General features: G+C 44.1%; 1 protein-coding gene across 6 annotated transcripts in view; it reads left to right on the plus strand.

Annotated features, from left to right (window-relative positions):
- Positions 1–3,798, plus strand: part of sox5 (SRY-box transcription factor 5) — a 62,141-nt gene extending 58,343 nt beyond the window's left edge. For 5 of the 6 annotated variants that reach the window (XM_084038914.1, XM_084038911.1, XM_084038913.1 and 2 more), the window contains 2 exons: positions 1–77; positions 432–3,798. The exon at positions 1–77 is cut by the window's left edge and continues 140 nt beyond it. In XM_084038914.1, coding sequence (XP_083895040.1) covers positions 1–77; positions 432–741 — 387 coding nt within the window. In that variant the 3' untranslated portion in view covers positions 742–3,798. The remainder of the gene's footprint in view (positions 78–431) is intronic. The other variant, XM_084038912.1, reaches the window with a different exon arrangement.
- Positions 3,799–15,934: the final 12,136 nt, after the last annotated feature.

Here is a 15,934-nt window from a genome sequence, read left to right on the forward strand (position 1 = left end):
AAGAAGCTGCGCATCGGCGAGTACAAAGCCATCATGAGGTCCCGCAGACAGGAAATGAGACAATACTTCAGTGTGGGGTAGGGGAGCCGTTGAGGGGAACTGTCTATGTGTTTAATGTAGTGTTTAATCGTCATACATCCTGGTTAGCACATTGGCTCTTTTACTATTTTAATGATGAGAGATTTTTGGGGTTATCGCATCTAATTTTCCTCTCATATTTGCTTTGTTTGTTGTGGATTATGTGAACTTCGTTTTAAAGGAATAGTTCTGCATTTTGAAACGCTTATTTAAGAGTTAGATGAGAGTTTGCTACCACAGCTAGCTGGCTGCTAGCTTAGCTTAGCATAAAGACTGGAAACAGGGAGGAACGCTGAGCTGAAATGCTAACTTCCTGTCCTAAACCGCCCCCCCTCTCTCTCTGTGTGTTACAGGCAGCAGAGCCAGCTGCCCCTGTCCTCAGCCGGCGTGGTTTACCCAGGTGCCCTCTCCATGGCGGGAATCCCCTCACCCCAGATGCCCTCCGAGCACTCAAGCATGTCCAGCAGCCCCGAGCCCAACGCCAACAACCACCACCACCACCACCAAAGCGCCCACATGGCCGGCCTGAAGGGCGACGAGCCGCGGATCAAGGAGGAGGAGCTGCGGCTGGACGACAGCAACGGCGACGCGTACGACGACTTCGACTACGAGGACGAAGAGGCCGACTACACCAGCGACAACGAGAACCACATCACCCAATAGGGACGCCCCGATTACAACCCGTCCACGCCATCCCCCAGCCCACCAATCAGGAAGAAAACTTTCTCTTTTTGCCAATCACCCTCCCCCCCTCCCTCTGGACTAACATGGACTCTTCTAACAGAGCTAAACCCCTCCCACTGGAGTCCTGATACCAGCATCTGATTAATCAACGGAAGCACAGGACCTGTCACTCACACTGACTGTTACACAAACTGGAGTCTGGGAGGACGAGACGACCAAGCAGGCCTCCGAAGCTCGCCGAGGAATATTCAAGTACTACTGCAGAGATTTGAGTGTCGTGCCACGACGAGTGAGGAGAAATTAAATAATCACACTCAAATAAAAGCAACCTTTTAGACACGTTTGTAGAAAAACAACGAGACATTTAAAAAAAAAAAAACGGAAGACGGATCAGTGGACCTGTCAGAAGGCTAACAGATGACACTTTAAGACGGCGGACCTGTTTATTATCAAGAGACACTTTTAAGGAAAAAAACAACAAAAAAACTTGCTTTTTTTTTTTGTTCTTTGGTTCTATAATATTCTCACTCAGGTACACGGTGCCAATAAGTGGCTTGTGAATGTGATTTGTTGTTTTTTTTGTGCTACAAGTTTGAATAATAATAGAAAAAAGAGACTTTCCTTTTTTCCCTTTTTGTTGTAAAGCACCTGAAAGACATCAGACGTGATTATTTTTAACGAAAACATATCTGTTCTTCGACCTTGCGGTGTGCTGTCAGCCCCCCCCCCCCCCAACCCACCTCCCCTTTTATTCTCTCTGTTTGTTTGACCACCCACTCTCCCCCCCCTCCCCCTGATATGGAATCCAATGGGACGGTCCAGCTAGGACTGACCAGTGCAGCGTGGACTGTCCCACTTTGAGGGATTTTAAAGGGGGGGGTGGGGAAGGGGAGTCTGTCTGGCGTCATGGAGCAGAAACGAAAGCACTGTGTTGTGAGACAATCCATCGGTGTTCTTCTCGCTCCGATCTCGACCTCGCCGGCGCCAAAAACACCGGCGCGACTCGGCTCGAGTAGAATCTCACTTTCAGTCGAGAAAAAGGAAAAAAAAAAAACCCCGTCTCGGATACAGAAAGACAGGCTAACACTGCTGCTGTTATTAACTGTACCACAAATACACACTCACACACACACACACACACACACACACAACTGTTGTTCTGTCCCTCAGTGTTTCCCTCCAATCAACGACGTCCTGCTGCCCCCAGTGGGCGGAGCTTGAGCTGAAGCAGCCAGTCAGTGTTTCTGTTCGTATTTGAATACTGTATTTTATTATTTCTCTTCGAAACTGCCTCTAGTCTAATAATATTATTAACAATAATTATAAGGATGGTCAGCGTTTTCCTAAGTTTAGTAAGTTATGTACAGTATAATTTATTTTTCTCCTCTTTATCGGGTTTTTATGACCATAAGAAACTATGACAGTCGATGAAACATTATTCTATTTAGCTGGTAGGTATTTAGCTCTAAACAAAAAAAAAGTTGTCATTTTACCTTGCTTTGTTTTGCATTCTTTTTTTTGTTCCCTTCTCTTTTCGATGCGTTGGTTTTGTATTAATCCCGCGGAGGGGGCGGGTGGGCGGAGTCAGGACAGCGAGCTGGAGACTCGCCGCCGGCCCTCCTCCGAGCTGAAGACGTAACCTTTTCATGTCCAAACCCATTTCTAAAAAGCACTCAGACTCTGAGAAAAAGAAGAACATGATTTTTTATTTTATTGTTATTATAATTTTATTTGTAACGGTTATTATAATGTATAATGTGAAGTTTCCTCTCTTTTATTTTGCCTTTTTTGTTTTTTTTCTTGGGGGAAAATCAGTTTTGATCACTTTTGGAAACTGTTTTTCTGTGAACAAAGAGTCCTGTCCCCGTTTACTAGTCTCGGCCGCCTCACCGAGACACAGTGGAACATCTTGGGCCTGGATCCACACACACACGTACATGTATGCACAATCACACACACACACACACTCACACACACATTTAAAATGAAGAGATTATCATGACAACCAAACAAATCCCATGCTGTCCTTTTTTCTGTTTTTATGAAATCTAGTATTCTAGATTTAAAATCCTGTACATATATTATGTTTGGTGTTTTTTTAATCATAGGAAAGCAGTGTTTACCGCGATCCGCCAGGGTGTTCCACTGTGTGTGTGTGTGTGTGTGTGTGTGTGTGTGTGTGTGTGCGTGTGTGTGTGTGTGAGTGTGTGTGAGGCGACCGGGCGTATCTACAGTATCTTTAAAGTCACTTCTCATCAGGAGCCCTTTGCTTTGTTTGAGCTCCACGCGGCGCTACAGGAGCCATGACTACTCTTCAGGTGTGATGTCACACGTTGATCCCCACAATCATTCTCGCTGTAGATGTTCGCTACATCCCACATTATGAGCCTCTGGGTCTTAATTTTGCTGTATAGTCACCCCCCCACCCTTGTTGTCAGGACCGTGGTTCGACCCACTGCTGGAGCGAGGGGACAAAGTGGAGCGATCCATTTGTTGGGGGGTATGAGGTGGGAGGGTGGGGCATTAAGACGTCAATCATCCCTGCTGGCAAGGTCTGACCCCGTATCAAGACAATGAAGATGATGATGATGATGATGATATTATTTAAGACAATCAAAGTCATGAGTGGAGCTCAAAACAAAGTAAGAATTATTACAAGTTAAAAAAAAAGAAAAAAATATCTTACCATCTCAACTTGAAAAATCAAGAAAGATAATTATGTAAATATAACATAGAGTTATAGATTTATATTTTGTTCATAACACAGTGTAATATAAGTTGTATATTTCTTTTTTTTTTTTTCTCTCCCTACTGTCTCTTTTATTGATGTTATCCATGCCACAGTAAAAAGCAGGAGTCGCGGTACTCTCACAAAAAAATGAAGAAAAAAAATATCAAAGAAATAAAGAAAAACAGGAAAGGAAAAAAAAAAACAAGCCGTGGGCTGCCACCACCATCTGTTCTAAGTTCACTTTTTTTTCAGTATTACTGCCAGACAAGGCTCTAATAAAGACAGCAATGTGTTCGGTAAAAAAACTTGTGCTGGTCCTGGTCACTTCTTTCTTCCTCACATACATTCACACAACGCTTTTACAGTTTGATTCACATAAATATAAACCGCCACGACCTTATTATGCAGAGCTAATATCGCTGGAGAGGACAAGCGGATGCATCCACACGTGTTTATTATGTGATGATAATGGAAAACAAGGAGATACATGAATGAGTTTTATTCAAATCCATAACAGAAGTTACATTTTTGCTTTTCCACCTGTGTTTTATATTTTGGCACAAAGAGTCTTCCGTACTTTAGCCACGGCGGCGGTGGCCAAACAATTCAATCATCTCCGTAACAACGTGTTAATTATGCTAAGTCCACCTTCTTGCCCCTCCAATCAGAGGGCCAGCTGGGAGGCGTGGAGCCGACTCACGGCCTGTTAGCAACCTGATAACCTAATTAAGCGACAACAAGGGGGACATGGAGAGAAGAAGAAGAAGAAGAAGAAGAGGGGGGGGGGAGGGAGTGATGAAATGTGATGGAAAAAAACAACCTGTGCTGCCGTTAAAAAGCAAATCTTTAATTGATGCTCGCTTAAGGACGATGTTTCCTGCCTCCACTTTCGGGGGTTAAAAACTCGAAACCCCACTCAGCGAGAAGCCATTAAAACGGCGTCCCCATCTGTGTCCATATGTTCAGCAATCAACCCCCGCCCCACACTCTGGAAAACAGTTAAATGCACTCAGAGGAGATGTTTTTTTACGTGGTTTGCTAATTACCATAGCTACACACACACACACACACACGTGAAAAAAAAGCCCTTTTGATGCAATAAAGATGCAGGACGGGGGCAGATCCACGACTCCTACGGTGAAGTGAAGGGCTCGTTGTTCGCGGGGCGTTGTGAATTTTTCAGATGCAGCCTGGAGGTAAAAAACCTGAGAAAAAAAGGTTTATGTGTTGAATAGTTGAGGAGCAAGAAAGTGGATTTTTTCTTTTTTTTTCCTTTATTGTCAGCAGAAAGCAAAGATGCTGGAGGAAGCAACACACACACACACACACACACACACACACACACACACACACACACACACCTCAGGTGTACTGTAGGAGCTCAGCTTAAACCACAATTATCCACCGACTATTTGCATCACAATAGTTGAGACAGAAGAGTGAAAACTATTACAGTGGGTGTGTTTTTACATGTGAATAGTTTTGCTTCACGTTATCAATATGATTTAATTTGCTCTAACTTTGTATTTCTGCTTCAGAAACGCGTCGCCGTTCGCAGCGCATGCGCCCTTCGACCCCCTTCCCTCTGCAGCCGGCTTGGTGGAAAATATGCAGGTTTTTCTTTCTTTTTTTTTTTTTTTCAAAACCGTGGGTGTTTGGAAATTGAGTGAAAACGATGTCACATTAATGATTTAAAGTCGGTAATAGGATGTGCTGTGACGCTGAGCCGCCAGCTAAGCTGAGTTTAAGGCTCCGGCGTTAATGTATTCATGAGGAGGGGGGATTATACAGAGACAAGAGCAGCTAGAGAGCTGAGTGCAGCAAAGCAGCCAGGGCCAACAGGCCTGCTAGATATATATTATATATATATATATATATATATATATATATATATATATATATATATATATATATAATATATATAGAGTTCACAATGCAGGAGGAAGGACCGAACACACACATACAGAATTAAAAAAAGAAGCAATGTGATATTAGAATTAAATTTGACTGTGTTGCACCATTTACATTTTTTTGATAGATAAAAAGAAAGCTTTGTGAATGAATTATAAAAATTACATTAAGCTGCAGACATAATACACGAGACAATATGGTTTAAAAAAGGCCATTAAAAAAAAAAAATAGAAAACACTGTTTAAATTTGTTGTTTTTTTTTATATTTCAAATATAATAAATACCTGAGAATCGATCACTGTGTGTTTTTTATAATAAATATAAGTTGTAATAATAAGTCAGCTAATCTCCCGTTTAACACACTAATGTAACAAACTGCAGCGTCATTAAAACAAGAAAAAAAAGTCGTAAAAGTCTCATAAAAATGATTTCAGCAAAGTACTAAAGCTGCACATTTTCGTCCCCTCGTTCTCAACGATGCTGGCAAAAAAAGGAAGTGAGAGGAAGCCATTAATATTAGGTGTCTGATGCATTAAGAGTCCATAAAATAATCCCATATCAGAAAGTGCCTGCACTCAAACCGTAAAAATAAAGTAACACCATGCAAAATAAAATAAAAGATATGCAAGCATATGGTTTATTAAATATATATATTATCATTTTTTTGGCAGATGGCCACCCGCTTACTTTACTTTCCGTGATTCAAGTGATAGTTTTTACACGTAGGATTAACGTGCGACAATTCGCGTGTCACATGACCTCAAACACGACACATTCGAGCGCCGTCTGTTGTTTCTGGAGGGGCGAAGGGGTCGACGTCGACGCCAGACTGGGAGGGTTTACCCAACAATACCGCCGTGGCCAACGGGCGAGCAGACATCCGGGCGTGACTTCATCGCTCCGCCGCAACTTTCCAACGCGCTTCAGTCAGGTTTCCTCCGAGCGGAGTAATCGGCGTGACACGAGACAAACAATCGCAGAGCGCCGTCAGTGTTTGAGCGACGGCCCTAATGTGACAGATCTGAGAGCGGCGGCGTGCGTCTGAGGGACAGGCGTGGTACGCGGTGGAACAGCGGGGCCCCCCCTGCAGGGCTGATCCCCCCCAAACTGGCTCCACTCCCCTGACACGTCGCCGCCGCTCTCACATGAAACGCTCGTCTGTCTGCCTGTCTGTCTCCCTGCCTGTCTGTCTCCATCACGATGTATGGATTTGTTTCCCTTCATGCATCGTTCGCTTCCTTTCCTCCTGTCTGTCTGTTCGGCCTCATTCATACGCTCCACGTTTGTCCCCTTTCTTGACCTTTGACCTCAACGATCCGACATCCTGTACATGAAATACACCTTTCGACAACATGTTTTTCTCGTTAATTACATTTTCTGGTGAAAGGACGTTGATAGAGCAAATTAGAAGAGGCCGTTAGCGTGTAGGAGGCCAGTCACTCAACTTTTCACAGCGAACTCGGAACACCAAGTCGCTGGAGATAAAGAAGCCCGTGGGCGCTTTAACGTCATTCCGTGAAATATATATTTTTTCCGTAGACAAGAAAAAAAAAGAAACCCTGTAAAACTGTTATTTTCTCTCCCCATCAACACCCTAATGCACACATGCAAATATTATGCTAATGGTATGTTAATTGGTGGAGTAGCTGCAAAGCAGCCCTGCTGTTCAAATGACTGGTGAGAAAATAGGTGGGGTCAGTCGCAAGCTGTAAAAGCAGCTCCCAACACAAATAAACAAAACCCTCGGGGATTAACGGAACAAGGGCCAGTGATAAACGGATGAGGAGAGAGAGACAGGGAACACAACAGGCGGCGAGCGAGGGAAGGAAGGAACGAGGGGACGAGGGGGAAAGGACTACGAAGGGGTGAGAGGGTTTACCAGGGAGACACGGGGGATTAACAAGGGGGGACACGGGAATCAGAAAGGTAAGACACATACGGAAGGTGAAGGCGACTGATGTAAATAAAAGGATGAAGCGACGTGAAAAGAATCGTGTATTTAAGGAGGCAGAAGTGACGGCAGGTTAGATGCATCAGTGTGGAGGAAAAGTTTTCAAGAGGAAAAAGAAAGTCTTAGAGAAAGTGTGAATGAATATGAGATTAAAGCAGAGAGACCATCAGGCCTGTAGGTAAAGATGCAGTTCCTCAAATGGCCACTGGGGCTCCAAACGCAAGTCGATCCACATAAACCGGCCATCTTAAAATAGAAAGCTAGGTATAAAAAACGGTTTTGGTCCTCAACAATAAGTCGTGTTTCCATTCAATTGTCAAGTTAATTTTAAGTGCAAAAAAACAAACATATTTTGTAGCAAACTAAACTACGACATACTTTCGCCAGAAGGTGGCGTGAGTTTCTGTGTGCAAATGCAAGAAAGACCTCAAACTAACTTTTTTTTTACGGAATCAAGAACATAACTCGGACGTGCTAATCCTGCGTCATTTGTCTTCCATACAGATAGAATGAGCTTCAGTCAAAGCCCGATGTTTCAGACTATTAATAAAGTTATAGAGTGCAAAGACATGAAATAAGTTGTGTGAAACCTTCTCTTCTCTCTAGAGATGCCTGAAGTCTGTTTCCTGCCGGGGAATTAAACTCTCCGTGTTGCACCATATAATTGTTTGGAGCATTGAGAGTTGTGAAACATTACAGCGCTAAACAAATAAGGCGCCCTATCATTTTCCTTATGAATCTGTCAGGGGGCTTTATAGCGCCGGGGCCTCCAGTGCCTCTGGTCTTTTTTTCCCTGCGTGCGGCGGTAATGTGTAAGAGCTCGGCGGGCCCCTGGCAGGGACCGCCACGCTATTTGGAAACTGTCAGCGTCCGCTCCATGCCAACCAGCCACAAGATATCCCCGTCCTGAAAAACATCCCCTCTGGAACCACAATGGCTGCCAGTTTCCTCAGACAGCCCGCCGCTGACCCCTTCAGGCCGGGAAACTGACGTCCAGCCAAGGAGCCAAAGAGCCCAGGGGCCTCGACCGACCCCCCCCCCCCCCTCCCTAAGATGGCTGTGTTGGCTGCTTGTTCAAGCCGGGGAAGAAAAAAGGCAGAGAGGGAAAGAGAGCACTCAAGTTTTGCATTTTTAATTTGATCGTCACTTCATTTCGCTCCAAGATTAAAAAGCCCATTTTGCTCCTTCCTCTCTTTGCTTTGTTTTTTTTGTAATATGACAAGGATTTCCCCGGCACGCCGCGCTCTCCAGACGCCACGAGCCACGCAGCGAACAGCCATGTGTCCTGACAGTTGACTTTGGAAACCACAGCGTCAACATTCACTTGATTTCAACAGCTTTTTTTATTTTTTCTGCCCTCTTCTTGTCGTCACGTAGATATTCGTCCTCCCCTCCGACTTTTGTGTCCCCCTCTCACTGGAAGCCAACGTGAGCGGCCGTCCCCCGTCTCCCTGCCTCTGGGGGGGCCGTGTGGAACGGTTAAGACTTTTGGATCGGGACAAACCAGGACAATCCAGCTGCAGCATGGTCGAGAGAGCACGAGAGTGAGAGGGAGAGGGAGACAGGAAGTGATTGCAGAGGAGATTGTGGGTTTAGAGTGTAGACTTGGGACAGCTGTTGTGCCGTTTAATAGGGATTTTCCTGGATGGAGGTGTCCTAATGGCTCGCCGTTAATATGAATTCATAGACGACCCATTAGCGCCCTTCGCTAACCCGCCTCCTCCTCTTCCTCCCGTCCCACCATAATGGCCCCCTGGCTCCGGCCGCTAGTCTGCATGTAGCCGATATAGCCGGGATTTATTCCGATGTTCCCGGGGATTACACCCTCAGTGAGCTGTGTATTATGAGTCGATTTAGGCCCATAACTCCAGAAGATAAGGGGGGGATTGGGGCGATTGTTTAAACGGCATGTGTTAGCCATCATCGCCCGGGACACGAGGCCGGCAGTGTGTGTGTGTGTGTGTGTGTGTGTGTGTGTGTGTGTGTGTGTGTGTGTGAGTGTGTGTGTGTGTGTGTGTGTGTGTGTGTGTGTGTGTGTGTGTGTGTGTGTGTGTGTGTGTGTATGTGTGTGTGTGTGTGTGTTTGTGTGTGTGTGTGTGTGTGTGTGTGTGTGTGTGTGTGTGTGTGTGTGTGTGTGTGAGTACATGAGAGAGAAATAATCTGTTCAGAGCATCGACGTTCATTGAAATTCCGATCCGATCTCGCATCACAATACGAAACGCCGCTCGAAAAAAATAAAATCTTTAAATGAATTCAAATGAATGCTTTATGTAACGACATGTTTTTTTTTTTTTTTTGAGGATAATGAAAAGCTTTCAGGTCGCATTAATCAAAAGGGAAATTCCAGCGATTATGCACAATTGCTGGAATTTCTTTTCACGAGTTCAGTTGCAGACACTTTATAAGAGAGAAAAATGGTGAGAAAATAATAGATGGAATAACACAATAAGATGAAAAATATGGTTGTTTGAAAGAAGAAGTTTAGCATTTTTGAATCTGGAGCCAAATCTCTTTTCAAAGACACTTCCAGCTCTAACAGACGTCCAATAAATGCTTCTCTTATTTTTACGATGATTAATCGTACCACGGAACTTAAAACAACTTGTTTGGAGCCAGAGAACAACCAGCAGACCCGGAGAGAGAAGCTTCCTGGAGTCCCGTCGGGTCCCGGACATAAATTCAGAAACGCTCCGACATGCTGCTTGCTCGGCACATGTGTGAGTCCTGGTTTTGCGGTCGGGAGCTTCTTATAATTTAAGTTCCTTACGAGTCCTCGGGGGCGAGCGAGAGACCACACCGACCACAGGACGACTGGAGGTCTGCGGGACTTCACTGATGATGTCACAGGCCGACGCAGGCTCCTGATTGGAAGATACACGGGTTTTATTGCAGCAGAACACAGAACATCCCATGTTTTTATAAACTAGTCGAAAAAAAAAAAAAATCAGGAATCCCAGCTGGCAATGTCTTCGGGCTCCTGCCGATCCTGCAGTTCAGTGGCCTCCAGTGTCTGATACATGCGTCTCCTGTCAATAAAGTTTTAGTTTGAATGCCATTTTGTTGGAAAAACCACATTATTTACATCCGCCTCCATCCTCGTTGTTTTCAGCCTGAGAAGGAAAGTCTGTGAGTACATTTGTTCAGAATGACGTTGTTCATGATGTGAAAGCTTTATTTACAGAACGACGCAACTTTAAGACGTGTATTTACTCTACATGCTACAGATTTCAGCAATACTACCTTAAATACCCACGTTTCGAGCTTGGTTGATTGTTTGGCAGTATTTATTTTCTTTCTTTGGTTTATTTTATTAGAAACAGCAGTAAGTATTGTGTTAAATGCTGTGTGGTGTAGTGTGCGGGATGTGGCGCCATCTAGTGGTTGCAGATTGCAAACAACTGAAACTTCTCTCGTCTGTCGAACATGTGAGAACTACTGTGACGAAAATACAACATTTCTCATTTTCAGGTTAAATACAGAGGAAATATAGTTCATAACTAAAGTCTTAATAATTTATCCCCTAAATGCTACACCCTTCTTCTTTAAGTCTTTATTAAAATGCTAACCTGATATTAGTACAGCATGATTTTGGCACACCAAACTCCATTTAAGCGTTACACTAAATGCAAATTCATGAATCATAAAAGTGTCTTACTTCCATTTCTAGCTGCAGATTCCATGTTTCACTATATTAACGTGTACTTTGGTGAAATGTCATGCGCGTACAGTAACGGCCCCGATCAGTTTCGGGTTCCTTTCTCCGGCGTTGCCAATCAATCAGTGTTGAAATGAAGCGGCGGTCCAGTGAGCCTTCTCCCCTCAGCGCCGCCAAGCTGTCAATTCACTGACAGAAGTATGCCGGCGCCCATTTAATGTTCCAATAAATAAACATCACTGTGTGTGTGTGTGTGTGTGTGTGTGTGTGTGTGTGTGTGTGTGTGTTGCCAGATCTGCAGCCTCCATCCAGACAGCGACAGACAGACATTATGTAGCCGTGTCACACACACAGGGAGAGAGGGAGCAGCGAGAGAACGAGCATCTCCGCTTGTTATTCAGCTAATGGATTATGTTCTGTTTAAATGACATCTCATCAGCTCAAAAAAAAAATACTTTAAAGCCCCCCTCCTTTTTTTTTTAACATCACGTAACATATTTCATCAAAGTTCCAAAAATAAACGATCTCACTCGGAGGCCTCGCAGAAATTGAGCTGGACTCGGACCAAGAGACAGGAAGTGGATTAATCCTCTCTTAGCTGGAGGTCAGAGGTCAACTTCCTGCTTCTGGGGTTGAAGAGGAAAAAAAGGTGATGGATGAATAAAAATGCGATTGTCACAACATGTTTTGTTTTAGCGTTTTCATGCGTTTTTCAACGTTTCCTTCTCTTTTTTTTTTACCCGCCTCTCGCAGGAAGAAAAAAACCCAGTCGGGTTGTAATTGATGCGTAGGGACGGTTTTGCGGCAAATAACTGTAATTAAGCAGAAACGACTTGTTTGGTGAAAACAGTCACGTGTGTCGGTTTCCTGTTTTGAGTGCGGGGGGGTCAGATGTCGGAGCAACTTTGAGTTGCAGCACTTTGCAACTCATTTTTAACACATTAGCGCTCATTGTTTTTCAGTCGCGCTGCGTTTTCCACCGCTGAACTCCAACATGCCGGCGTGGATCAACTCAGTTTTTTTTACTGCCGCAAAGCTGATAATGATAATGCATAACACACACACACACACACACACACACACACACACACACACACACACACACACAGCGAGCAGCACTTGTCAACAGAGGGGCGTAAACACACAAAACTCGCTCATCATTTCAGTTTGTGCCCTTTGAAGTCCTCAAATATCATGAAGCATTTACAATCTAATTATGTGCGTTTCTTTTTTTTCTCTCCGTTCTTCCATCCCGGCTGTGAGTTGAAAAAAAAAACAGGAAAAAGTGAACAGGGCATGAAGCAAACACGGCGAGGAGGAAGAGGAGGAGGTGGATGCGTGTTGACAGTCTGGTATGTCCGCCACTCTTTAGGGTGATTAAGAAAGAGATACACCAGCTTCTCACACGGCCCCCCCTAAGGGAGGCTGTAGGGGGGCTTGAACCAGGACCAGGACTCATCACCCAACCTGTCCCCCACCAGAGCCTGGGTAAGGAGGCTCTGAACGCCCCTCGTAGCTCCATGACTGGTGGGGTTTAATTCAAACGCCTCTCCGGCCACGTCTGACTCTCTCTGGTAAATAAATCTAAAAACTCACCGAGAGCCATAAAGAAACATTAAATCAAAGACAAACTCTCACTCGGAGCGAACAAATTAGTAAAAAGGCAATCTGGGGAACAAGCTGTACGTGTGTGTGTGTGTGTGTGTGTGTGTGTGTGTGTGTGTGTGTCTGCTGTCGCTGCTCAGTTTGAAGTGATACAGTTTTTATCTGAGACGGTGTGTGTGTGTGTGTGTGTGTGTGTGTGTGTAACAAGAACATAATCTATAGGAGGGTGCAAGGTGTGTGTCTGTGCACGTGGGCGGGCGACGGCTTGTGCCTCGAGTTTATGTGTGTTTTCTGTGAATGCTAAGAAGGGAAAGAAAATACATTTAAAGAGTGTGTGTGTGTGTGTGTGTGTGTGTGTGTGTGTGTGTGTGTGTGTGTGTGTGTGTGTGACGGAAGTGCCCCCATTTTTTTGCCCGCACGTTTCTTCCCTCCTCAAATCTCGGCGGCGGCGGCGGGCGGCGGGCGGCGGTGACATTTGGGAGCAATTTTTAAGTGCGCCTGCAAAGGTTGTCAAGGGATTAATCTCATCTCACGCTGGGGCGCGGGAAAAAAAACCCGGCTTCCTCCAAGAATTAAACACAATTTACCCATCAAGACAAGTCTTTCAGGACGGGAGACAAGCATAAATAATATCTCCTCGGTCCAGATTCGCTAATTTACAAGCTTAGCATCTCCAAATGTTATTAGCAGGAGGGGGAATGACGAGGTTACCAGAAGGCGCTGTAGGGAATGATTTGTTATCCGGGGCGAGCAGCAGCTGCAGCGGGAAAAAAAGAAAAAAAAGAAAAAAGGCGGCACGCTGGAAGTGCCGGGATAGAAAGACAGACATACCTGACACCCACTGCCTCACCCCTCCTCCCCCCCTCCCTCCTCCGCTGCCACGACGACACCCGGGACTACACACACCTCGGGCTGGCAGATAGTGAACTTGGCATCTCTGGAGCTAATGTTCTTTTCCACTTCCTCTCATTCTTTGCTCTCAGTCTCCCCCCTTTTTTCTCCCTCTCTCTCTCTCTTATTGCCATTTATTTTCTCTGCCTCCCCCCTCCCCCTCGGTTTCTCTCCCCCCCTCCTCCCGTATCACTCTTTCTCTCCCACTTGCTCTTGAGGCTTGAAACATCAAATAGAACATTTGGGCAACCGTTGTCATCTTGGCAAGTGTTGAAGTAGCTCTCGTCTGCGATGTTTAAAAAAAAAAAAAAAAAAGAGTGAAGGAAGTTTTATTTTTTAGATATTCAGCCACTCGTATCAGTCAAAGTGAATACAGATGTCTCTATGCCTCGTCCAAAAAAAATATGTTTGTTTCTTTTTCCCAAAGATCTGTATCGCCGTCAATCACGAGTTCTCCGGCCAAGTTTTGGCTCTTTTTTCTCTAACTTTGTAAATAACCAGGTGCCTCCTGAATTTGGATGCTGCACCTTTTTCTTTTTTTTTTCTAAGCCGACAAGGAAGCTAACACCCTCAATCTGACGTCGCCGTTGTGCGGAGATGGATCAGTCTGCGCTCCTGCCTTTGTGCGGCCGTGTAGGTGTGCATGCGTGTGTGTGTGTGTGTGTTTAAAAGGAGAGTATTTTTGATCTGTGCTGGCTGTTTATCTTGCTGAAACAGGAGTCTCCCGTCACTCCAGCCCCTTTCTGATCCTGACAGATGAGTTCAACCCCAGCCTGCAGCCTCTGAGGGGAAGGAGAGGGTGGAGGAGGGAGGAGGGTGGTGGTGGTGGTGGTGGGAGAAAGAAACAGATGGATGTGGGAAACCGAAAATAGGAGAGAAAAGTGAGTGAAAGAAAAGGGAAAAAACACACAGAGATGGAGAAAAAAGAGAGGAAGTCAGACAGAAGGAGAGGAGGACTGGAGGAGAAAAGAGGGCGCTTAGCTTCACCTGCCAGTCTGTGTTAGCGGGGATGAGCCAGAGTTCTGCTTCTGGAAGCTTAGTGTCAAAGGTGGGACTGCAGGGCTCCGTCTGACGCTCATGTGTGTCTACTGTATGAGTGTGTGTGTGTGTGTGTGTGTGTGTGTGTGTGTGTGTGTGTGTGTGTGGGCATCTGTCTTCATGCCCAGTAGGAGTTCCCCCGCACGTTCTCGCCTCCACCACCGCTGCCATCACTTTTTCTTTTTTGTACAATATTTCATTTTTTTACCTCCATTCTGGGTCATGTTGTGGAAAAATAGATCCAGTTAAAACAGTTCAGACGTGCTCCTATCAGCGTGATGAAACACTACATTGCATGTGATTTATATTTGACGTGAGAGCAGCGAGGGATTAGTTGTCACTTTTTACGTGCGTGAGGAGATTATTCCTCGTTGCACTAATATCAGCACCATATTTGGTCAATGATGATGTAATTGGTCAGATGTTACACTCTTACCTTTCATCGTTATGAGCTACGTTAGGCACACATTAGTGAAATACAGTATTTCCAGATTTTTCTTCAGTCCACCATGAAATAAAATATTGTGTTTATAAAAAAAAGTGACTCAAACTTAAAAGGATGAAATATTCTGAATCTGAAAAATACCTGATCGTTTTTAGGATACATTTTATACGTCGAGTATTTGCATTTATTTGTGTTTCTGCCAACCTGATGAATGTAAATCCAACATCTTAGCCTTTTAGCTCCGTTTTGGTTTCCACCAACTCCTGAAGTTTATCGTTGCTTTTTTACACGATAACGAAGTAAATGCAAAATTAAATGATGTATAATATATTTTCCTACACTTAGAACATCAATAAATCAATTATTAAATTGTTTTTTTCTTTGCGTATTAATAAATAATACAGTATTAAAGTGTAGGAGCCATTTATTTTTATTTTGAATTGTATTGTGCGTTATCATTTTGGACACTAGGGGGCGCCCGTTGGATGCACAGGGTTGTGTCTGTGAGGTCAAAGGTGACAGGAAGACACAGGTCGAACCAGAGCTGCCATGTTGAAAACCTGGTGAGTTAATTTTATTGTTCAAACTGCTTCCACAAACAACCGTAAAAATAAATAACAGTAATAAATGATTATTAAAAGATCAATCCTTCCTGTGTAACATGGCTACAGTTACTCCACTCTACTCACATATTTTGTTGCAGTTATAAATTTACTGTGAAGGACATTGTCTTATCTTTTAACTTACGTTGAATTGTTGCATATTAATAATAAGAAAATATATAAATTTACATTTGTATTCGATCAGCTCTTCTGTGCTGGTTGGATATTAATTTGAAGGAGTACAGTCAGAAAATCAACCTGAAACTAGAGGCTAAAAAATAGATTATTTTTCCATTAATATATATATATATATATATATATATTATTATGTCAATATTATTTT

Source organism: Eutrigla gurnardus (assembly GCF_963514095.1).
Source record: "Eutrigla gurnardus genome assembly, chromosome: 21".
Taxonomy (NCBI): Eukaryota; Metazoa; Chordata; class Actinopteri; order Perciformes; family Triglidae; genus Eutrigla; species Eutrigla gurnardus.